The sequence below is a fragment of the Acomys russatus genome, chromosome 24 (genome assembly GCF_903995435.1).
Source record: "Acomys russatus chromosome 24, mAcoRus1.1, whole genome shotgun sequence".
Lineage (NCBI taxonomy): Eukaryota > Metazoa > Chordata > Mammalia > Rodentia > Muridae > Acomys > Acomys russatus.
The window spans coordinates 18,479,179-18,495,195 of NC_067160.1; the positions used below are offsets into that span (position 1 = coordinate 18,479,179).

The 16,017-nt window shown below is 42.9% G+C and overlaps 1 protein-coding gene across 1 annotated transcript in view; it reads left to right on the plus strand.

The window, feature by feature from the left end:
* Window positions 1-16,017, plus strand: part of Stk39 (serine/threonine kinase 39) — a 273,478-nt gene that overhangs the window by 169,418 nt on the left and 88,043 nt on the right. The window contains exons 13-14 of the mRNA XM_051166094.1: window positions 1,817-1,879; window positions 3,751-3,818. Of these exons, the coding sequence (XP_051022051.1) occupies window positions 1,817-1,879; window positions 3,751-3,818 (131 nt within the window). The remainder of the gene's footprint in view (window positions 1-1,816; window positions 1,880-3,750; window positions 3,819-16,017) is intronic.

The window sequence follows — 16,017 nt, forward strand, 5'->3', positions numbered from 1 at the left end:
TCACATAATCTTGGTGTATTTATCAGAGCTCAAAACTGGTCTGCTACCTTGTCATCAGCTAAGCTTCAGAATGTCCCCGGATTTCACTCCTTTGTGCACTGATGTCTGTGTTCTGCTCTAGCCAGATGCAGTCAAGAACAGCACTGTTCATTTTGCTACAATGTTATTAAAAGTAGAAGCAGCAGCCAGCTCCAAGAGAAGTTGGGGAGCAGACAATGCCTTTTCCTTCAGCTCTGAAGTGTTCACCTCTCTTTCGCCAGGCGGAGGTGCCTGGGAGCCTCTGTTTTCAGAGGTACCCACCATTCATTTCTTGTTTTCCTTCTTCCTTCCTGTCAGAAGCATATCCACTCAAGTAACCTTCTTGTAGCAAATTGTTTAGAAAGAAAGCAATCTGGTAAGCTTTGTATGCTCTTGAAGGGTGACCGCTACTAATGGCATCAGCTTTCTTGTAGGGTTTCGGTTTAATGGAGTGTGTGGCTGTGGCCTGCTTTCATAGGGTTAGCCCACAGCGGTGAGTAGGACCTGCACTTTGTATTTTGTGAATGTATTTTGTATGGGCGACCGCCTTCTTACCTTGAGCACCCCTGTGTGTTTGGAGGAATCCTGCACTTCTGGGGGTACCTCCTTCATGACAAGCAGTTGCAAGGCATGTGGCCCTTGTACTCAGTCACCCGACTGGCTCTTCAACCTGATGACGGTCCAGGAGCAAGGGATTAGGGAAGGCTGGGAACAGTTGTGGATCAGCCTGCACCATCCCTCCAAGGGGTATTTGATAGAGGCCTTGTCCTCGGCTGGTAAGTGGCTAGAGAGTAGGTGTGTTTCGAAGAGTCATTTTTCACTGACATGTTATAAAACGTTTCAAACATACAGCAACATTAAAACACTTTATAGGGACATACCTACCACCATGTTTCAGCTACTGTCAAGTTGCTTTTCCACACGTGCGTCGTGTTAATCCTGTTGTCCACCTTAACTTTACATGTACTTCAGAGTAAACCAACCAGAGGTATTAATGCGTCTCTCCCCATCACTTCAGTCCGAATGGAGTTATTTTTAAATGAGCGTAGGGAGCAAGAAGTTTATTCTCTTAGACTTCAGAACATGCTTGCTGCGAAGATTTCTGATGATCTTAGTATTGGTAATAAATTAGAAATACGATCTCGTTCGTTCGTTTTCATCGCTGCTTCTTTTCGAGTGTGGCGGGTTTTGTTATTGTTATTGTTATTGTTGTTGCTGGCTGTGTCTCAGGTTTAGGCTCTAGGGTAGAGCCCACAAAATTAGAGCCCGAGGCAGGAACACCTTAGGGCCAGAATAGAAATCTCAAATGAAAAGTTTCACTCTTGCATTTCTTTTAGGGAAATGATTTTGGTGTGTGTGTGTGTGTGTCTGTGTGTGTCTGTGTGTTTTTTTCCTACATTTACTTTATCAAGTAACAGTGAAAAATTATTCAACGTGCTGATATACAAGGCAGATTTTGCTGATTCTTCATATCTTTTCGTTAGGGTCCCCTTAACGTTAGATGACAGGATACTTAGAAGATAAGTTGTTATTTTAAAGCATGCTGTTCCTCATAAACCATGAGAGACATCCCAGAAACTGTTACAGACATAGATTCTGCCCCTTCTCCATGGGATTCTGAGTGACAGAACAAGTGGGTCAAAGGGTGGCCAGCAACACTTGGGACACACCTGGCCAGATGTTGCTACTTAAGTTCTTCTAAAAGTATCACCTCTGATCATCAGGATATTTCAATGTTGCAGTGACTAACATCTCCCCCTGGCCTCCTTGCATGTTCTAATGTTTGTTTTCTTGACAGATCTCCATGAACGCTGGTGGCATCCCCGAGCAAATACAGTCCCTCTCTGTGCACGACTCTCAGGTGGGTTCCTCTGCCGGTCATTTCTGTCTGAGGTGCTTCGTAGACAACTTCACAGAGAAACCCCAGAGTTGTAGACAGACGGTAGTGCTCCCAAACCAAGGTTCCGAAAAACAGCAACAATAGAAACCATCGCTTTAAGTCGATATAAAGAAAGAGAACACCACTGCTATCAAACACCCTTTACAAGATGCTCAGCCCTAAGTAGCAGGCTCTGGAGAAGAAATAGATTACCCAAGGCACCTCTGAAATCACTGGTAATGTGGGAGAGAAGCGAAGAGGTGTAAGTGATTCTTAAGTCTGCTTCGCTCTAGCCACCAATACTGTGGTGAATTGATACTTTCCTCCTTTGCTTCCGATTGGCTTTCTATACCCTCTCCTGATGATTCTTTTATCATTGAATTTTATAGGCAATTCATCTCTCCAACTTGTGTTATTAAAACAATAGTTCAGTGACTGTGCAAGTATGCCCAACATACTTAGAACAGATGCATGACAGTAGCCCTGTGTTGTGATTGCCTTGGGTGGTAAAACAACTGAGGCAAGGATATGGACGCCGAGCCTTGGGGTAGGCCCAGGTGTTTTGTTGTATAATGGCACTCTGATTATATGTCTGTTTTACCTGCTCTTCTATCTTATGGAACAGCTGTGAGTTGAAGAGGCGTTTAGACAGAGGGGCTTCATGGCTCCAGGAAGCCTCTCTGAGATCTGATAACTGTTCCTTGTCTCTTTGTAGCTGCAGGAAGACACAGATGTTAACTGGTTTGTGCAAGGCCATGTAGCTGCCCAGAGGCAGAAGCAGGATTCGGTTTCGATCCTTTATACTCTTATCATTCAAAGACCCTGAGGTGAACCATGGGGGTTAGCCTCCCCACAAAGACAAATCAGGAGGAAGTTTGGGCCCGAAAGCAAAGGAAGTAAACAGGAAAGAGGGGCAATATTGATTAACATTTTATAATTTATGGCTCACTGTTACATTATCTTATTTTCTCAGCAACCTTTTGAGACAGGTGGCTCACCAATTTTGTTAAAGGAGCAACGGGCTCTTGAGAATTACTTGTCCCTCGTTGCACAGCAGGTTACCAGCCAGAGCCGAGCTGCACCTGAAACCTCTTATTTCTCTATTTCAACAAGGAGGTCTGAGCAAGCCCAGGTATTCACAGGAGCAGTCTGTGTCATAGGGGCATCCATGATAGATGGTCTGTGTCAAGGCGATAGGTGACAGGTGTAGGGAGGATGAACCTGTGCTCACCTCTGATGCTTACGTTTAAAGTCATGCCGCCACCGCCCCGCCCCCCCCCCCCACTCCCACAACTCCCCCGCCCCATGAGATGTAGTCTGGGGATAGAACCTGACACCTTATGCATGGTAGGGAAGTGTTCTACCACTGAACCTACATCCCTAGGACTGTGCTTTTTTGAAGCAGCGTCTTGGCCTGTAGCCTAAGCTGTACTTAAATTTGCAGTTCTCCTGCCTCCATGGCCCAAATGCTGGTATTATAGGTGTCACAATGGTCCCCGGCAAGGTTCCTCACCTTTGTCCATCTCGGAGGTCCAGGGGATGTTGGCCCTTCGCTCTGGACCAACAGGGTGCCGCTTAAGATGGATGGCCTTAATTTAGACTAGCTGTAGCAGTAACATTCATGCACAAAATCCATCCTATAACTGAGGCTGGCTGTGTGAAGCATTCAGACCCGTAGTCCTGATATCAGTTAAGCACCTTTCTCACCCTCTAAAAATGTTGCCAGGTTAAGCACTAATTTTGAAATTTCCAGAAATGGCTGTAAGAATCACAAGATACTGTGATTTTATTCATTCTTTTCCCAATAAAGCTGACAATGTTGTCTGTTTTTGTCCCTCCCCTCCCCCCCAAAGGGCCAACCCAATGCTAATGAAGATTACAGAGAAGGTCCTTGTGCAGTCAACCTTGTTTTAAGATTAAGGTAAATAACATTGTTGCCTATTTTACACCTTTTTTTCTCCTCAGTACAGTATTCCGACCTCCTCCTTTAACTTCTCATAATATTAGTATAAGATGAAAGTGTTAACTTACCTGATTTTTTTCCCCTAACAACAGTGTTTGCCATATTCCTAGAACTAATTACATTCCTTTCAATGCTTGGAAAATGATTAATAAGAGAAACAGCATTTGAGAGCAGCTATAGGCTCTATGTACTCTTCATTACATTTTTTTCTCCCCTTGCCTTTTCTTTACTTTTTTTTTTTCTTCTTTTTAACAATGTAAGATCACAGTAAGAGATTTTTAATGAGTTTCTTTCACACTCCAGCAGTCAGTTTCTGGCAGAAACAAACCGTGCTTGTACTACAAGTTGCCTGTTCAGAACATTTTTCAGTGGCAGGTTTGATCAGCCACTGGTGAGAAATGACAGATAGATTTTTGAAAGCACTTTCATTCTCCTAGGAAATGGATACAAATATGGCGCCTGGCCGTCCCTAGCCCAGTGAATGAAATCTGTTTCTATTTTAAGACGTTTTTATACTTAAAGGTCTATCTTTGCAAATGTCCTTTGTTAAGGTTGTAAGGACAAGTGGCCAAAGTTGATTATGTGTAGGAACCAGGCCCGACTGGGCTGCCTGCCTGTCTTGCTGTTTCATGTCCTGTTTCTAGCAGCTTCCACGTCTGTGTTTATCTTGGTTAGCTAGTCATGTTTACTGCTCTGAGAACGCACCCCTCCCTTCCTCGAGACTTTTCCTCCTGTGTGCAATCACCTCTTGAGGGATTTCACCTGGGAGGAGGATTCCTGTTTTGCTGCCTATAAGAAGGCTCTTTGGAACTCTGCAGGGAGAAAAGTAAACCGCTGCCACGGCTGCTGCAGCAGCTGCTGCTCTCTTAGCACAAACGACCCGCTGTGTTATTGTGTGTGCGTGCGTGCGTGCGTGCGTGCGTGCGTGTGTGTGTATGTGCGTGTGTGTGCGTGTGTGTGTGTGTGTGTGTGTGTGCGTGTGCATGAGTTAAATCCGCAGTCCCTCTCCCTCGACTCGGTACCGTGGTGGCGCAGGCACCACAGTTATGGACAGTCTCCTCTACCAGGTCACTAAGAGCGCCATCACATGTCTGAGGGGATAAAGGCATCGTGAGTTCTCCTGACAGTGACACACACAAAGCATGTGTAGTTAATGGACACATTGACAACTGTGGCTAGGAGAAGTGGGTTTACCGTCAAGTTCGAGGTTGGCCCCCAGCTCATGGAGTTAGCATACTCCACAGGAAGAGGTTGCCATTGCTGTGGCCACCCCTTCCTTCTTACACATACCTTCCCAGGGTCTCCACAGGAGTCCTCAGTGACATTTAAGATAGAGTGGATTTTGTAGCCAGGGAGCGAAACTATTACAACACAGTAGCTTTGAGGGATATACACAGTTAGTGACTCCAGCAACTGCCAAAGAACAAAGTAGATCATTTCATGTTTTTGCCTTTGGAACCATAGTAGAGATTTAAATATTCAAACTCCATCCACTGTCTACTCAGTTCTCTAAAAGAAAAACCTATATCAAATAAAAAGAAAGGAAGGGAATGTTGGTATGTATTATTAAAGGTGTTGTACCGGCGACTTTTTTGCCATCTTGACACTAGCTAATGTCACCTGACAGGAGGTAATCTCATTAAGGAAATGCCTCCCTAACGTCAGACTGTAGGCGAGCCTGTGGGGCATTTTCTTAATCAGTAGTTGGGGAGGGCTGGGCTAGAGAGATGGCTCATCTGTTAAAGGCTAGGCCCACAATCAAAAATAACTAGTGATTGAGGTGGTGCCAGCCCATTATGGGTGGTGCCATCCCTGGGCTGGTGGTCCTAGGTTCTGTAAGAAAGCAGGCTGAGCAAGCCATGGGGAGCAAGCCAGTAAGCAGCACTCCTCCATGGCCTCTGCATCACCTCCTGCCTCCAGGTTCCTGACCTTCTTGAGTTCCTGTCCTGATGTCCTTTGATGGTGAACAGCGACTTGGAAACATAAGCTAAATAAGTCCTCCCCTCCACAACTTGCTTTGGTCATGGTGTCTCATCACAGCAACAGTAACTCTAAGATAGGTAAATTAGACTTATAGTGCTGTATAAAACATTACCCCAGACAGCGATGGGAAGCAATACCCAGTTACTGTTTTATCGTGCCTGTCGCTCAGAAGTGCAAAGCCAGCTTTGCTGGGTTGGCCATTATCTTATAAGACTGAACTTAAGGTACTCTGCCAACTCAAGGTTTTCTGCTAAGTTCACTTGAATTATTGGCTAAACTCAAGTCTTTACACCTGTAGGTAGACTGAGGCTCTTAGGAATATCTCAGCATATTTATTACGTCATCTTTATACCAAGGGCCATTTAGACAAGAAAATAGAATTGCTAGGAGCATTCTAGAGCTCTGCAATCCCTAGAAGATCTTTCTAGAAAAGGCCTCATTAGAATGTAGACAGGCTAGGAGAAGTTACGAATCAAGCCTTAAGGCAGAGTGAGTGGTACTGGCAAGGGCTCTGTTCAGAAAGCACTGGTGAGCAGTTACAAAAGTGCTTTGAAGCCAGTGTGGGCAGGGTGATGGGCAGGGTAAGAGGTCAGTAGTGTGGAAGCCCAGTCAAGCAGCCTGAGCAGCTTCTAGAAAAAGAGTTTTGCCTTCACTATTAGAGAGGGTCAGAAACCCAGCAAACAGAAGAGTGGTGTGATCTGAATGACACTTTAAAATGATAACTGCAGACCACCTTGTGCAGAGTATATTTAATGGTTTTACAGTAATATGCTGTGCAGAGTTAAGTTTTGGACCTGTCCATTTGGTGTTGTGTATACTTCTATCTGAATGGGTATTGTGGTGGCTTGAATGAAAATGGCTCCCATAGGCTCACAGGAAGCAGCATTGTTAGGAGGTGTGGCCTTGTTGGAGCAAGTGTGTCGCTGGGCGTGGGCTTTGAGGTTTCAGAAGCTCAGGCTAGGCCCAGTGAGGCTCTCTCTTCCTGCTGCCAGCAGATATGGATATAGAACTCTTTGCTGCCTCTCGGGCACCATGTGTGCCTATGTGCTGCAGTGCTTTCCATCATGATGATAATGGACTAAATCTTTGAGAAGTAAGCCAGGCCCATTTAAATGCTTTGCTTTATAAGAGTTGCTGTGGTCATGGTGTCTCTTCACAGCAATGGAAACTCCAAGATATAGATGTATTTGTTTAATCTGGGCAAGTTTTCTTCTGTGATCTTATTGAAGAGCTGTTCTGTGTCATTGGCCTAGGAGTTTTCTCATTTGGGCCAGGGTGCCAACTAGGGGAGGCAATAAGGTCAGTTTTTGAGAAAATAGTTAAACATGACTCTAGGGTTTTACTGAAAATATTAGTATCAGAATCATAATTGTTATTTCGTGAGATGGGCAAATAGTTGGGGTTTCATATTGGGATAGAACCAGGAGTTTTGTTTGGGGCATGCTAGGCCTGTGCAGTTTATTAGATATCAGTGTACATATGACAAGTAGGTATGTAGATGCTGTTAATCCCAAAGATGCAAGGAGGAGGACCATCAGCCCAGATCATTCTAGCCAAATTAATTAAAGCAAGCTTTTTTATTTGTGAGAGGCTAGGTTAAACAGATCAGCCTTGGACACGAGGAAGTCAAGGATTATATATAGCACAGGGGTAGAGAGTTTGCAAATGGGGAGTTTGACAGGCAAAATAGGCTGAGTGGCAGGATCAGAACGTAACCATAATAAGTTAGCCATAACAACCTCCTGAAACGAAGACATGTTTGCAAGGTGGTCATACCAAGGTAGTTATAACAACCTTTTTGAACAAAGGCAGGCTTGCAAGGTGGTCATTTACAACTTTGTGAAACAAAGACATGATTGCTGTTTCCCAGAACAAGCAGTTCAGAACCATTTTTAGTTGAGGTTACAGGTGGGGTATAGCCCAGTCTTTGAGAAACAGCGGCTTAATCAGAAACAGAAATGAACCTAGTTTGTCTTCACTATAAGATGGCTTTAAAGCCTAAGATGGAGATAGGCTATATGCTTTCAGGGCATCGGCTTAAGAACTGAATATAAAACTTTTGATGCTTTGACATTTAAAGCTGTTTAGTGTGGCCAGCATCTGGGGAACAATAGAAGGCAGACAAGAAAGAGCAAAGGACTAGGATCAATTGATCCCAAGGTAAGAATCCGAAGATTGGGAGGGAAGGGGGTTAGGGTTAGGGTTTCTATTGCTATGATAAAGCCCTATCACCAATAGCAACTTCTAGAGGGAAGGGCTTCTTCAGCTTGCTTATCCAAGGGTCTCCTGAGAGAAGCCAAGGCAGGAACACGGAGGCAGGAACTGAAGCAGAAGTCACAGAGGAATGCTACTAAGTGATTTGTTCATCATGGCTTACTCAGCCTGGTTTCCTAATGAAAATGGCCACTTGCAAAGGGATGGCACCACTCACAGTGGGATGAGCCCTCCTTCAATCATTAATCAAGAAAATACCTCCACAGACTTGCCTATGGCCATATGAAGAGGCATATATTTGCTCGCGCTCTCTCTCTCTCTCTCTCTCTCTCTCTCTCTCTCTCTCTCTCTCTCTCTCTCTCTCTCTCTCTCTCTCTCCCTCTCCTCCCTCCCTCCCTCCCTCCCTCCCCTCCCTCCTCCCTCCCTCCCTCTCTCTCTCTCTCTCTCTCTCTCTCTCTCTCTCCCTCCCCAAGCACACACACACTTCTCCCCTCCCTACACCTCCACCCCCAACCCGGCTCATTCCCTCCCTCCCTTCTTGCAACTCTCCCTTGTTGTTTTGTTTGAGACAGCATCTAACTATATAGCTCTGACTGTTCTGGAGCTCACAGTGTAGACAAGACTGACCTCAAGCTCACAGAGCTCCTCTCCCCAATTTACAGGATTAAAGGCATGTGCCACCATGCCCAGTTTTGGGGGCTTTTTCTTAATTGAGGTTCTTCTTTTCTCAATAACTCTAGCTTGATTGTCAAGTTGGCAAAAACAAGCAAGCAAACAAAACAACAACCCTGTTAGGACAAGGTGGGGCTCTGTCTCACCTTTCTACTTCTGGGATTTTGTCTGTCTTGAGCATGTGCGGATCTTGTACATAGTCTCACAGTTGTTCTTGTTCATTTGTGTAGTTGCTATGTTGTGTCCAGGAAAGCTTCATTGTAAGAGGCAGAGAATGTCTACCATCTTTGTACCCTCTCTTCTGAGACAGTTCTTGTGCCTTGGGGCAGGGGAGTGACGTGGATGGACTGTGCACTGTGTACTCTCTTATTCTCTGCACATGGACTGTGTCTGGGTCTCTGGGTTAATTGCACAAAGAACCTCTTCTGATGAGGGTTGAGACTCCATAGGCTTAAAAAAGACTTTAAGTTGAGTGTGTAGGTACATACCGGTAGATCAGAGATGAGTTGTAAATATTATCAAACTATCTATGGCACTCTCAAAGAGTTAATAAAAATATTATTTAAAAACAAGGGCAAAGATTAGGAAGGAGAGGAGAGAGCGTTGGTCCTCTAATTAAAATGGAAAGTGTGTTTCCAAAAACGAGGGCTGAATATTTATCAGTTACTGTTGGAATATAAAGTCCAGTGAAAACAAGTCTTGATGTTGGCCAACACGACTTTAGGCGAGTGATGGGGCAAATGCATGGTCAAACTGAAATTAAGACACAATGGCAAGGGAGGTTGTGAGACGACAGGAACAGACAAACTTTGTTTGTCCAGGCAGTTCTTTGTAGAAACTCTTTTAAGGCATAGAGTAAGGAGATAAGGATGAAGTGATAGAAGCAATGGGAGATTATCGTTGCTGTTTGTCTATTTCAAGTTAATGGAAATAATCCCACAAAGAAGGCCGGTTTGAGAGCAGAAACACTGCAGAGTGATGTCAGTAGGTGAGCGGGCTGCCCTTAGACAGGAACATTGAGAAGCATGTGGTGGGTGGTGTGGCCGTTATAGACACTAGTGTGCAAGAATGTGGGTTAGAGATGCCTGGAGACTGGTATATTTGGTGAGAGTTAAGGCAGCGGTTGAAATCTTCCATTGCTTCTGCTCTCTTTGTAAAATGATGAATGCTGTCATTTGTAAGTATAGGGAGAAAAGAGAAGAGGAACATAGTTGTGTGGTAGAGCAGAAGAGTAAAATCAACAGGCTGTTCCAGGCCCCAGGGTGAATACACTTGCTCCCTGCTTGTGAGGCAAGGCTGTCTCTAGACTAGAATACTAACTTAGCAGAAATTCTAAAGGATAACAAATCATTACCTTTATTGATTTACTGTTTTAATCTTCCCGCTAAAAGGCAAACCCTAGGGCATATAGTCAGAAAAGTATGATTTCATAAAGAATGCGAATCTGTTGGGAAGTGTTGGTCCTTGTGTTAGCACGAGTACACCAGAACTCTATTCTCATCCTGCTGGTGTTCAGGACTAACTAGCTTTCCAGCTGGGGAAATAGGGTTAATTGCATAATTCTCCAGTCAAGTGCCTGGGGCCTTGATTAATTCCCCTCCACCCCACAGAGGTTAAATGCTGTGGGCATTGAGCTCTGTTATGCAAAGCCTCTGACTGCTTGTCCTCAGCTTCTCTCTTCAGCAAACTACTTATTGGCTGTTTTCTCCATGCAGGACTTTGTCGAAGAGACAGAGACGAATATGACAAGGTTTCTCCCCTCTGAGAGGCCTCCTTAGAGGCAGAGAGATCAGATTCTGCACAGATGACGCTAATGCAATGTAGAAAGTGATAAACCCGATGGAAGACAGATACAAAGGAGAGCCATGAGTACTTGGGAGTAGCTGAGAGGCTTTTTATCTGGGTGTTATCTTTGGTTTGTTTGTTCCCATAGTAACCAGTGTTTGTGCTTTTTAGTAGTTCCATTTCGAGCTAGTAGTTCCATTTCGAGCTGAGTAATAGGTAGGAGGCATCTCGGGCCAGTGTCAGCCTGCTAGCCTCTGTAAGGGACTTTCAGTCTCACATTATTTCTGACAAGACGACTTTTGCTTTTCACTAAAGTGATAATGTATTATTTTGGAGGTGACAAATTATTAGAAATGTAGTTCTCTAATCTGAAACATATTTGCCATTTAACTTAACTCTTTGGATATTCTTGTTAGGTATTTTCTTTGAGAATTGGAGAAAATGTTATATGTTTGTTTATCGTTAGCGGTGTCCTTCAAAATGGCAAAGTGCCTACTATCAGATACTATCATAAGTATATATTTTGTCTTGCTTAATCATTGCATACTATTAAATTATCACTACTGGTGACAACATTTCACAGGTGAAAGTGCAAGGTTCAAAGTCATGTAGTCATTTGTCCTGCGCTGAAAAACCTTTAAGCAGAAATGGTCATGATCCCCACTCCCCTGAACACACCAGTCTCTGTTCTTCTCCACTTGACCGTGCAAGCTTGCTTTATTCAGTTTTGTCTCGAATGCATTTAGAAATGAATATACTTCAGGATTGCTAAACCTTCACTCTTCTCATTAACACTCTCTGTGAATATTCTTTTAACAATGGTTCCTGATAAACTCATCGTTTATGTTGTGACAGAAATACCTGAAAAGATTTTTCTTGGGAGATGTTAAAGGTGATGACTGAAATGTCAACAGGTGTTTTGTGGTGTTACCTGCCTGATTTTATTTTTCCTTGCGATGTATACTTGCTACCAAGATGAAAAAGAAAGAAAGATCTGCACTCTTAAACGGATTCCCTGTGGTCCTGAAGCTACTTTGCTTAGAGTGGCAGGCTTCTGGGTCTTATCCTCATACAGTGCTGTGGTTATATGAGACGTAGAGATATGCAAATGTATCTGATGCTGTGTAGTACAGAGTGTCATGTTTTGTATATAGAAATTTCACTTGCTAGTAAACATGACAAATGAAGGGTGGCTTATGTTCATAAATATTTGGTAAGGTAAAGGGAGCAAAATAGAAGATTAAATCTGACTAACTAGAATGCTAATTTAAAAATATCTATCTGTCTGTTTATCTATCTATCTCTTGAGGCAGAAGACACTGAGTCCAAATATTTTGGCAATAAAACAATGTAGTTTTTAGATGTTGTAATTATTTTTTTACTTTCAAGCCATGTATATAAAAGTTAGATAACTTAGAAAGTCAGACAGTTAAAGTAAATGACAAAACAAACAAACGGCTGGTGGTGTAGCTCAGGTGTGGAACACTTTCTTAGAATGCATAAATACTTCACTCAAGCTATCATTATCTAGTGATAAAAAGAAATATTCTTTTAAATACATGCTTATACAGGGTCTACATTTAAAAAATAATACTACACAAGCATTGTATTTTGTTACAAAATGTTGTGTTATGTATGTTGAATAGTCTGTTTTGTAATATGTCTTGGATTCATTTTTTATTGATGAATTTGTATCTGTGCACTCGTTTTAATGATTTATTTATGTTTTAATTGAATATGTCTACTTTTATTATTAAAAAATAGATGTGATGGAATGGTAATGCATTTGCCTGCTGTCTGTGAGGCCCTGGGCTCCATCTCAGGGAGAGACATGGGGTTCTTGAAGAGCTGCTGTGCCTCATGGGTTATGTAAGGATGCCAGCATCCCTATAACACCCTTTTATGGCTGAGTCCTGTCTCAGGGTCTAATTAAATAAAGAGCCTACACTGATAAACTGCAGAAATAGATTACTCATGACTTGTTCACCAGAAGCTGAACACAGAGATTGGAGTTTATCTTGAAGTTGTGCTTTGGGGGTGATTTCCTTGGCTATTTGCTTGGAGCACCCTGGGGTATGGCAGTTGACACACAGGACTTGATATTTGGAAGAGGTGGGAAACGGACTTTGAGTTCTTAGAACTTCATACGGTGCCCAGCATGAGACAGACTCTTAGAAACAAATTTCACACATAGGATGACTTTGAGTCTTACGAAGAGACACATTTCACCAACTTTTTATTACATGATGACTCACAGGATTGTTTATATGGGCAATTCTTTTATATATATTACAAAGCACAGTTACTTGCTAGATTTTAACCATAAAAACTCCCAACTTGGTATGTGGGCATAGTCTCTATCTTTTGTTCCTTTAAATATCTGCATTTAAAACAAACATGGAGTCTGTGCCACAGACTGTGAGGGCAGTTTCTGTCGGGGGGGAATAATCAGAGAAGCCACACTGAATGTGTGCATGCCTGGGCATTCTGGGTCTCATGTGGAGTCTCAGCTTGGATGGTTCCTCTAGGTTCATCAGAGTCTCAGTGTTTACTCTTGAAAGTGCCAACATATTAGGATTCTCTTCCCAGACTCCTCAGTGACAGCATGTTCTTCCCCGGTGTGGTAACTTGAATGAAAATGGCCCCCATAGGCTCCTAGGGAGTGGCACTATTTGAAAGGATTAGGACATGTGGTCTCGTTGGAGTAGGTGTGGCTGCATTGGAGGGAGTGTGTCTCTAAGGGCTGGGCGTTGAGGTTCCAAAGCTCAAGCCAAACCCAGTGCCTATTTCTTTCGTCCTGCTGCTTGCTGATCTGAATGTTGAACCATTGGCTCCTTCAGGACTATGTCTGCTTGTGCACCACCATGCTTCCCACCAATATGCTGATGGGGTCTAAACCTCTGAAACTGGAAGCCAGCCCCAATTAAGTATTTTCTATTATAAGAGTTGCCATGGTCACGGTGTCTCTTCACAGCAAGAGAAGTCTTCACCAAGACAGTAAAACCATATCCCTCATCCTCTCCCTTCCCATTTGAAGAACGTTGAAGCCGTGTACTTTTGTTTATTTGTTTGTTTTTCAAGACAGGGTTTCTCTGTGTAGGCTTGGCTGTCCTGGACTCTTGTAGACCAGGCTGGCCTCGAACTCACAGAGATCTGCCTGCCTCTGACTCCCTGAGTGTGAGGATTACAGACGTGTGCCACCATGCCCGGCTAAAGCTCTGTCTGTCTAATGTGACCTTTAAGTTGCTAAAAAGTGGAATCCTTCCTGCCCCTTTATAGATTCCTAGGTCTTTTCAAGGAGCCTTTCATCTGACCTCAGAAACGGGGGTGCACTATGCCATGTTCCATGACCAGTCGAAGCCCTTATATTTAATAATAATAATCATTTAATAATTTAAGAGTGGAGTAGAGGCTGCTCCGCCTTGCTGTGCTCAGTTCCACCACCACATGACTGGCACATGCTGGATTGACGGGTTACATCCTGAGAGTCACACATCTTCAGTGAGCCCTTCCTTTCTTATGAGCCTTGTGATGTTCTTGCATGCAAAGCCATGTCTTAAAAGTAGGAGACAGCCTCAGAAGTTTTAATGACATTTAAGTGAGTGTCAATCACCTGATACTTTGACTGACAGCAGCTTAAAGTTTTAAAAAATGCCTCCATACTTTATTTTTTCCCTTTTTGCTGCTCTTGCAGAGTCTCTCTCCCTTGTTCTGTTTTATATTCCACCTGTCTAGCTGCTGCTAAGGTAACCTTCTGCTCTTTAGCAGTCTAAAAATCCCGCTCTCAGTTTAACCAGGGGCAGTTGACTCTTAGGACCTGTCCTCTTGGTCAGAGCTGAATAATTCTAGAGAGTGTTTGCGAAGCTCCTTCTGCTCTCAGTTACCGTATCCCTGGAGATAATGAGAGGTAAGATTTCTTCTTCAAATATTGGGTCCTGGAATTGTAACAAATAGATTTCATTTGGAAGGTTTTCTGTGTATTAACTTTTCTTTCCCAATGGAAGCAGACTTCTTGGAGTATAATTTCCACTTTATTTTACAACCCCTGACGCACTTGAAAACACTGTCCTTCTTCATACAGTTAACAGGTTGTGTTGTGGGAAATGTCTGCTGACCAGTGAACTTGTTTGGGTAGCACTGGTATTCATCTGCCATCACTGCCTTAATAAACTACTGCAAGCCTAGTGCAAGCCTAAAGCAGCACAGTTTGCTTATCTTGTTGATGTGCAGGTTAGAGGTTCACTGTGCACAGGGAGGTCAGTCAGTTGGGGTATTTTCTTTCCTTATCGTTCCCAGCTTCTAGATGGTTCTTGTGTTCTGCAGTCCCACACCAGCAGCTGAATGCCTCTGAATGATGTACACTGTTTTTACATCCCCATCTGACTGCAGTGAGGAAATCTAAATCAAATGAGCTCTCCAGAGTAACTTTCATGTAAAAGCCTCTAGCCTCGTCTGCTGCATTGGTAACATGCATGGTTTTCTTTTCCTTTCTTCCTTCCTTTCTTTCTTTCTTTCTTTCTTTCTTTCTTTCTTTCTTTTTTTTTTTTTTTTTTTTTTTTTACCTTCAGCCCTGGACATACTTAAGTGTCTGCTACTCTGATGATAGAGAAATGTTGAAATGTTTCTTGTCAGTTAAAGAGGTATAAATTTTTTTTCTGGTTTGTTATATGTTTTCTTGATATGCCTCATCTCTTGCTGTTTCTAACACTGATATCCAACATCTTCAACATTAAGACTCACCTGAAGATAGGCAATGAAACTCCCTGACTTTGGGTTATTATTATAAAAAACTTGAGGACTACCCAGCTTTTATCGCTTGTCACATTGTACAAAAAAAATAGACATGTGTATGATTCTTAACGTTGTATTTCTTTATAATGTACTAGAACTAATATTGCTGGGAAGTTGCTATCATCTATCTCATCTTCTTTTAAAGTAAGATGACATATGGTCCTTTGTAGAAGCCTGTTTTCCTGCAGCATCTCCAAGGCAGGAGTTCAAATCTGTGCATTTCTTTCCTTTAAGACGTAACATCCAGTTACTGGCTAGTATATCTGTAGGACATATCAAGACTTTGATTGCTACAAAGCACTGCCTCTCTCTATATGGCAGATTATTTCTCAAGGAAGATTAGGAACATGGACAGAGGGTGGGAAATAGGGTACAGTCAAGCAACTGGATGAAATGGATCGCTATTGTACATAGTATTGCCTGCTACCTAACTACATATAAGACAGTGTTCCAAACACTTGCCTTCTATTCTTCTTTCTAATCGTGTAGAATAAATACTGAAATTATTCTCGCTTACAATTAGAAAAACAAATTAAGAAAACCTCAAAACACCAAAGCTTGGGAGTTAATTTGTTTGACCGGAGTCACTCTCCGGTTTTATATCTGAATAAAAATTGCAGCTTGTGTTATCCGATCCTAGAGGATGCTCATCTAAAAACTACTGAGCATGGATAAGAAGGATCAGAGTTCCCTAACATATTGCCAGAAGCCA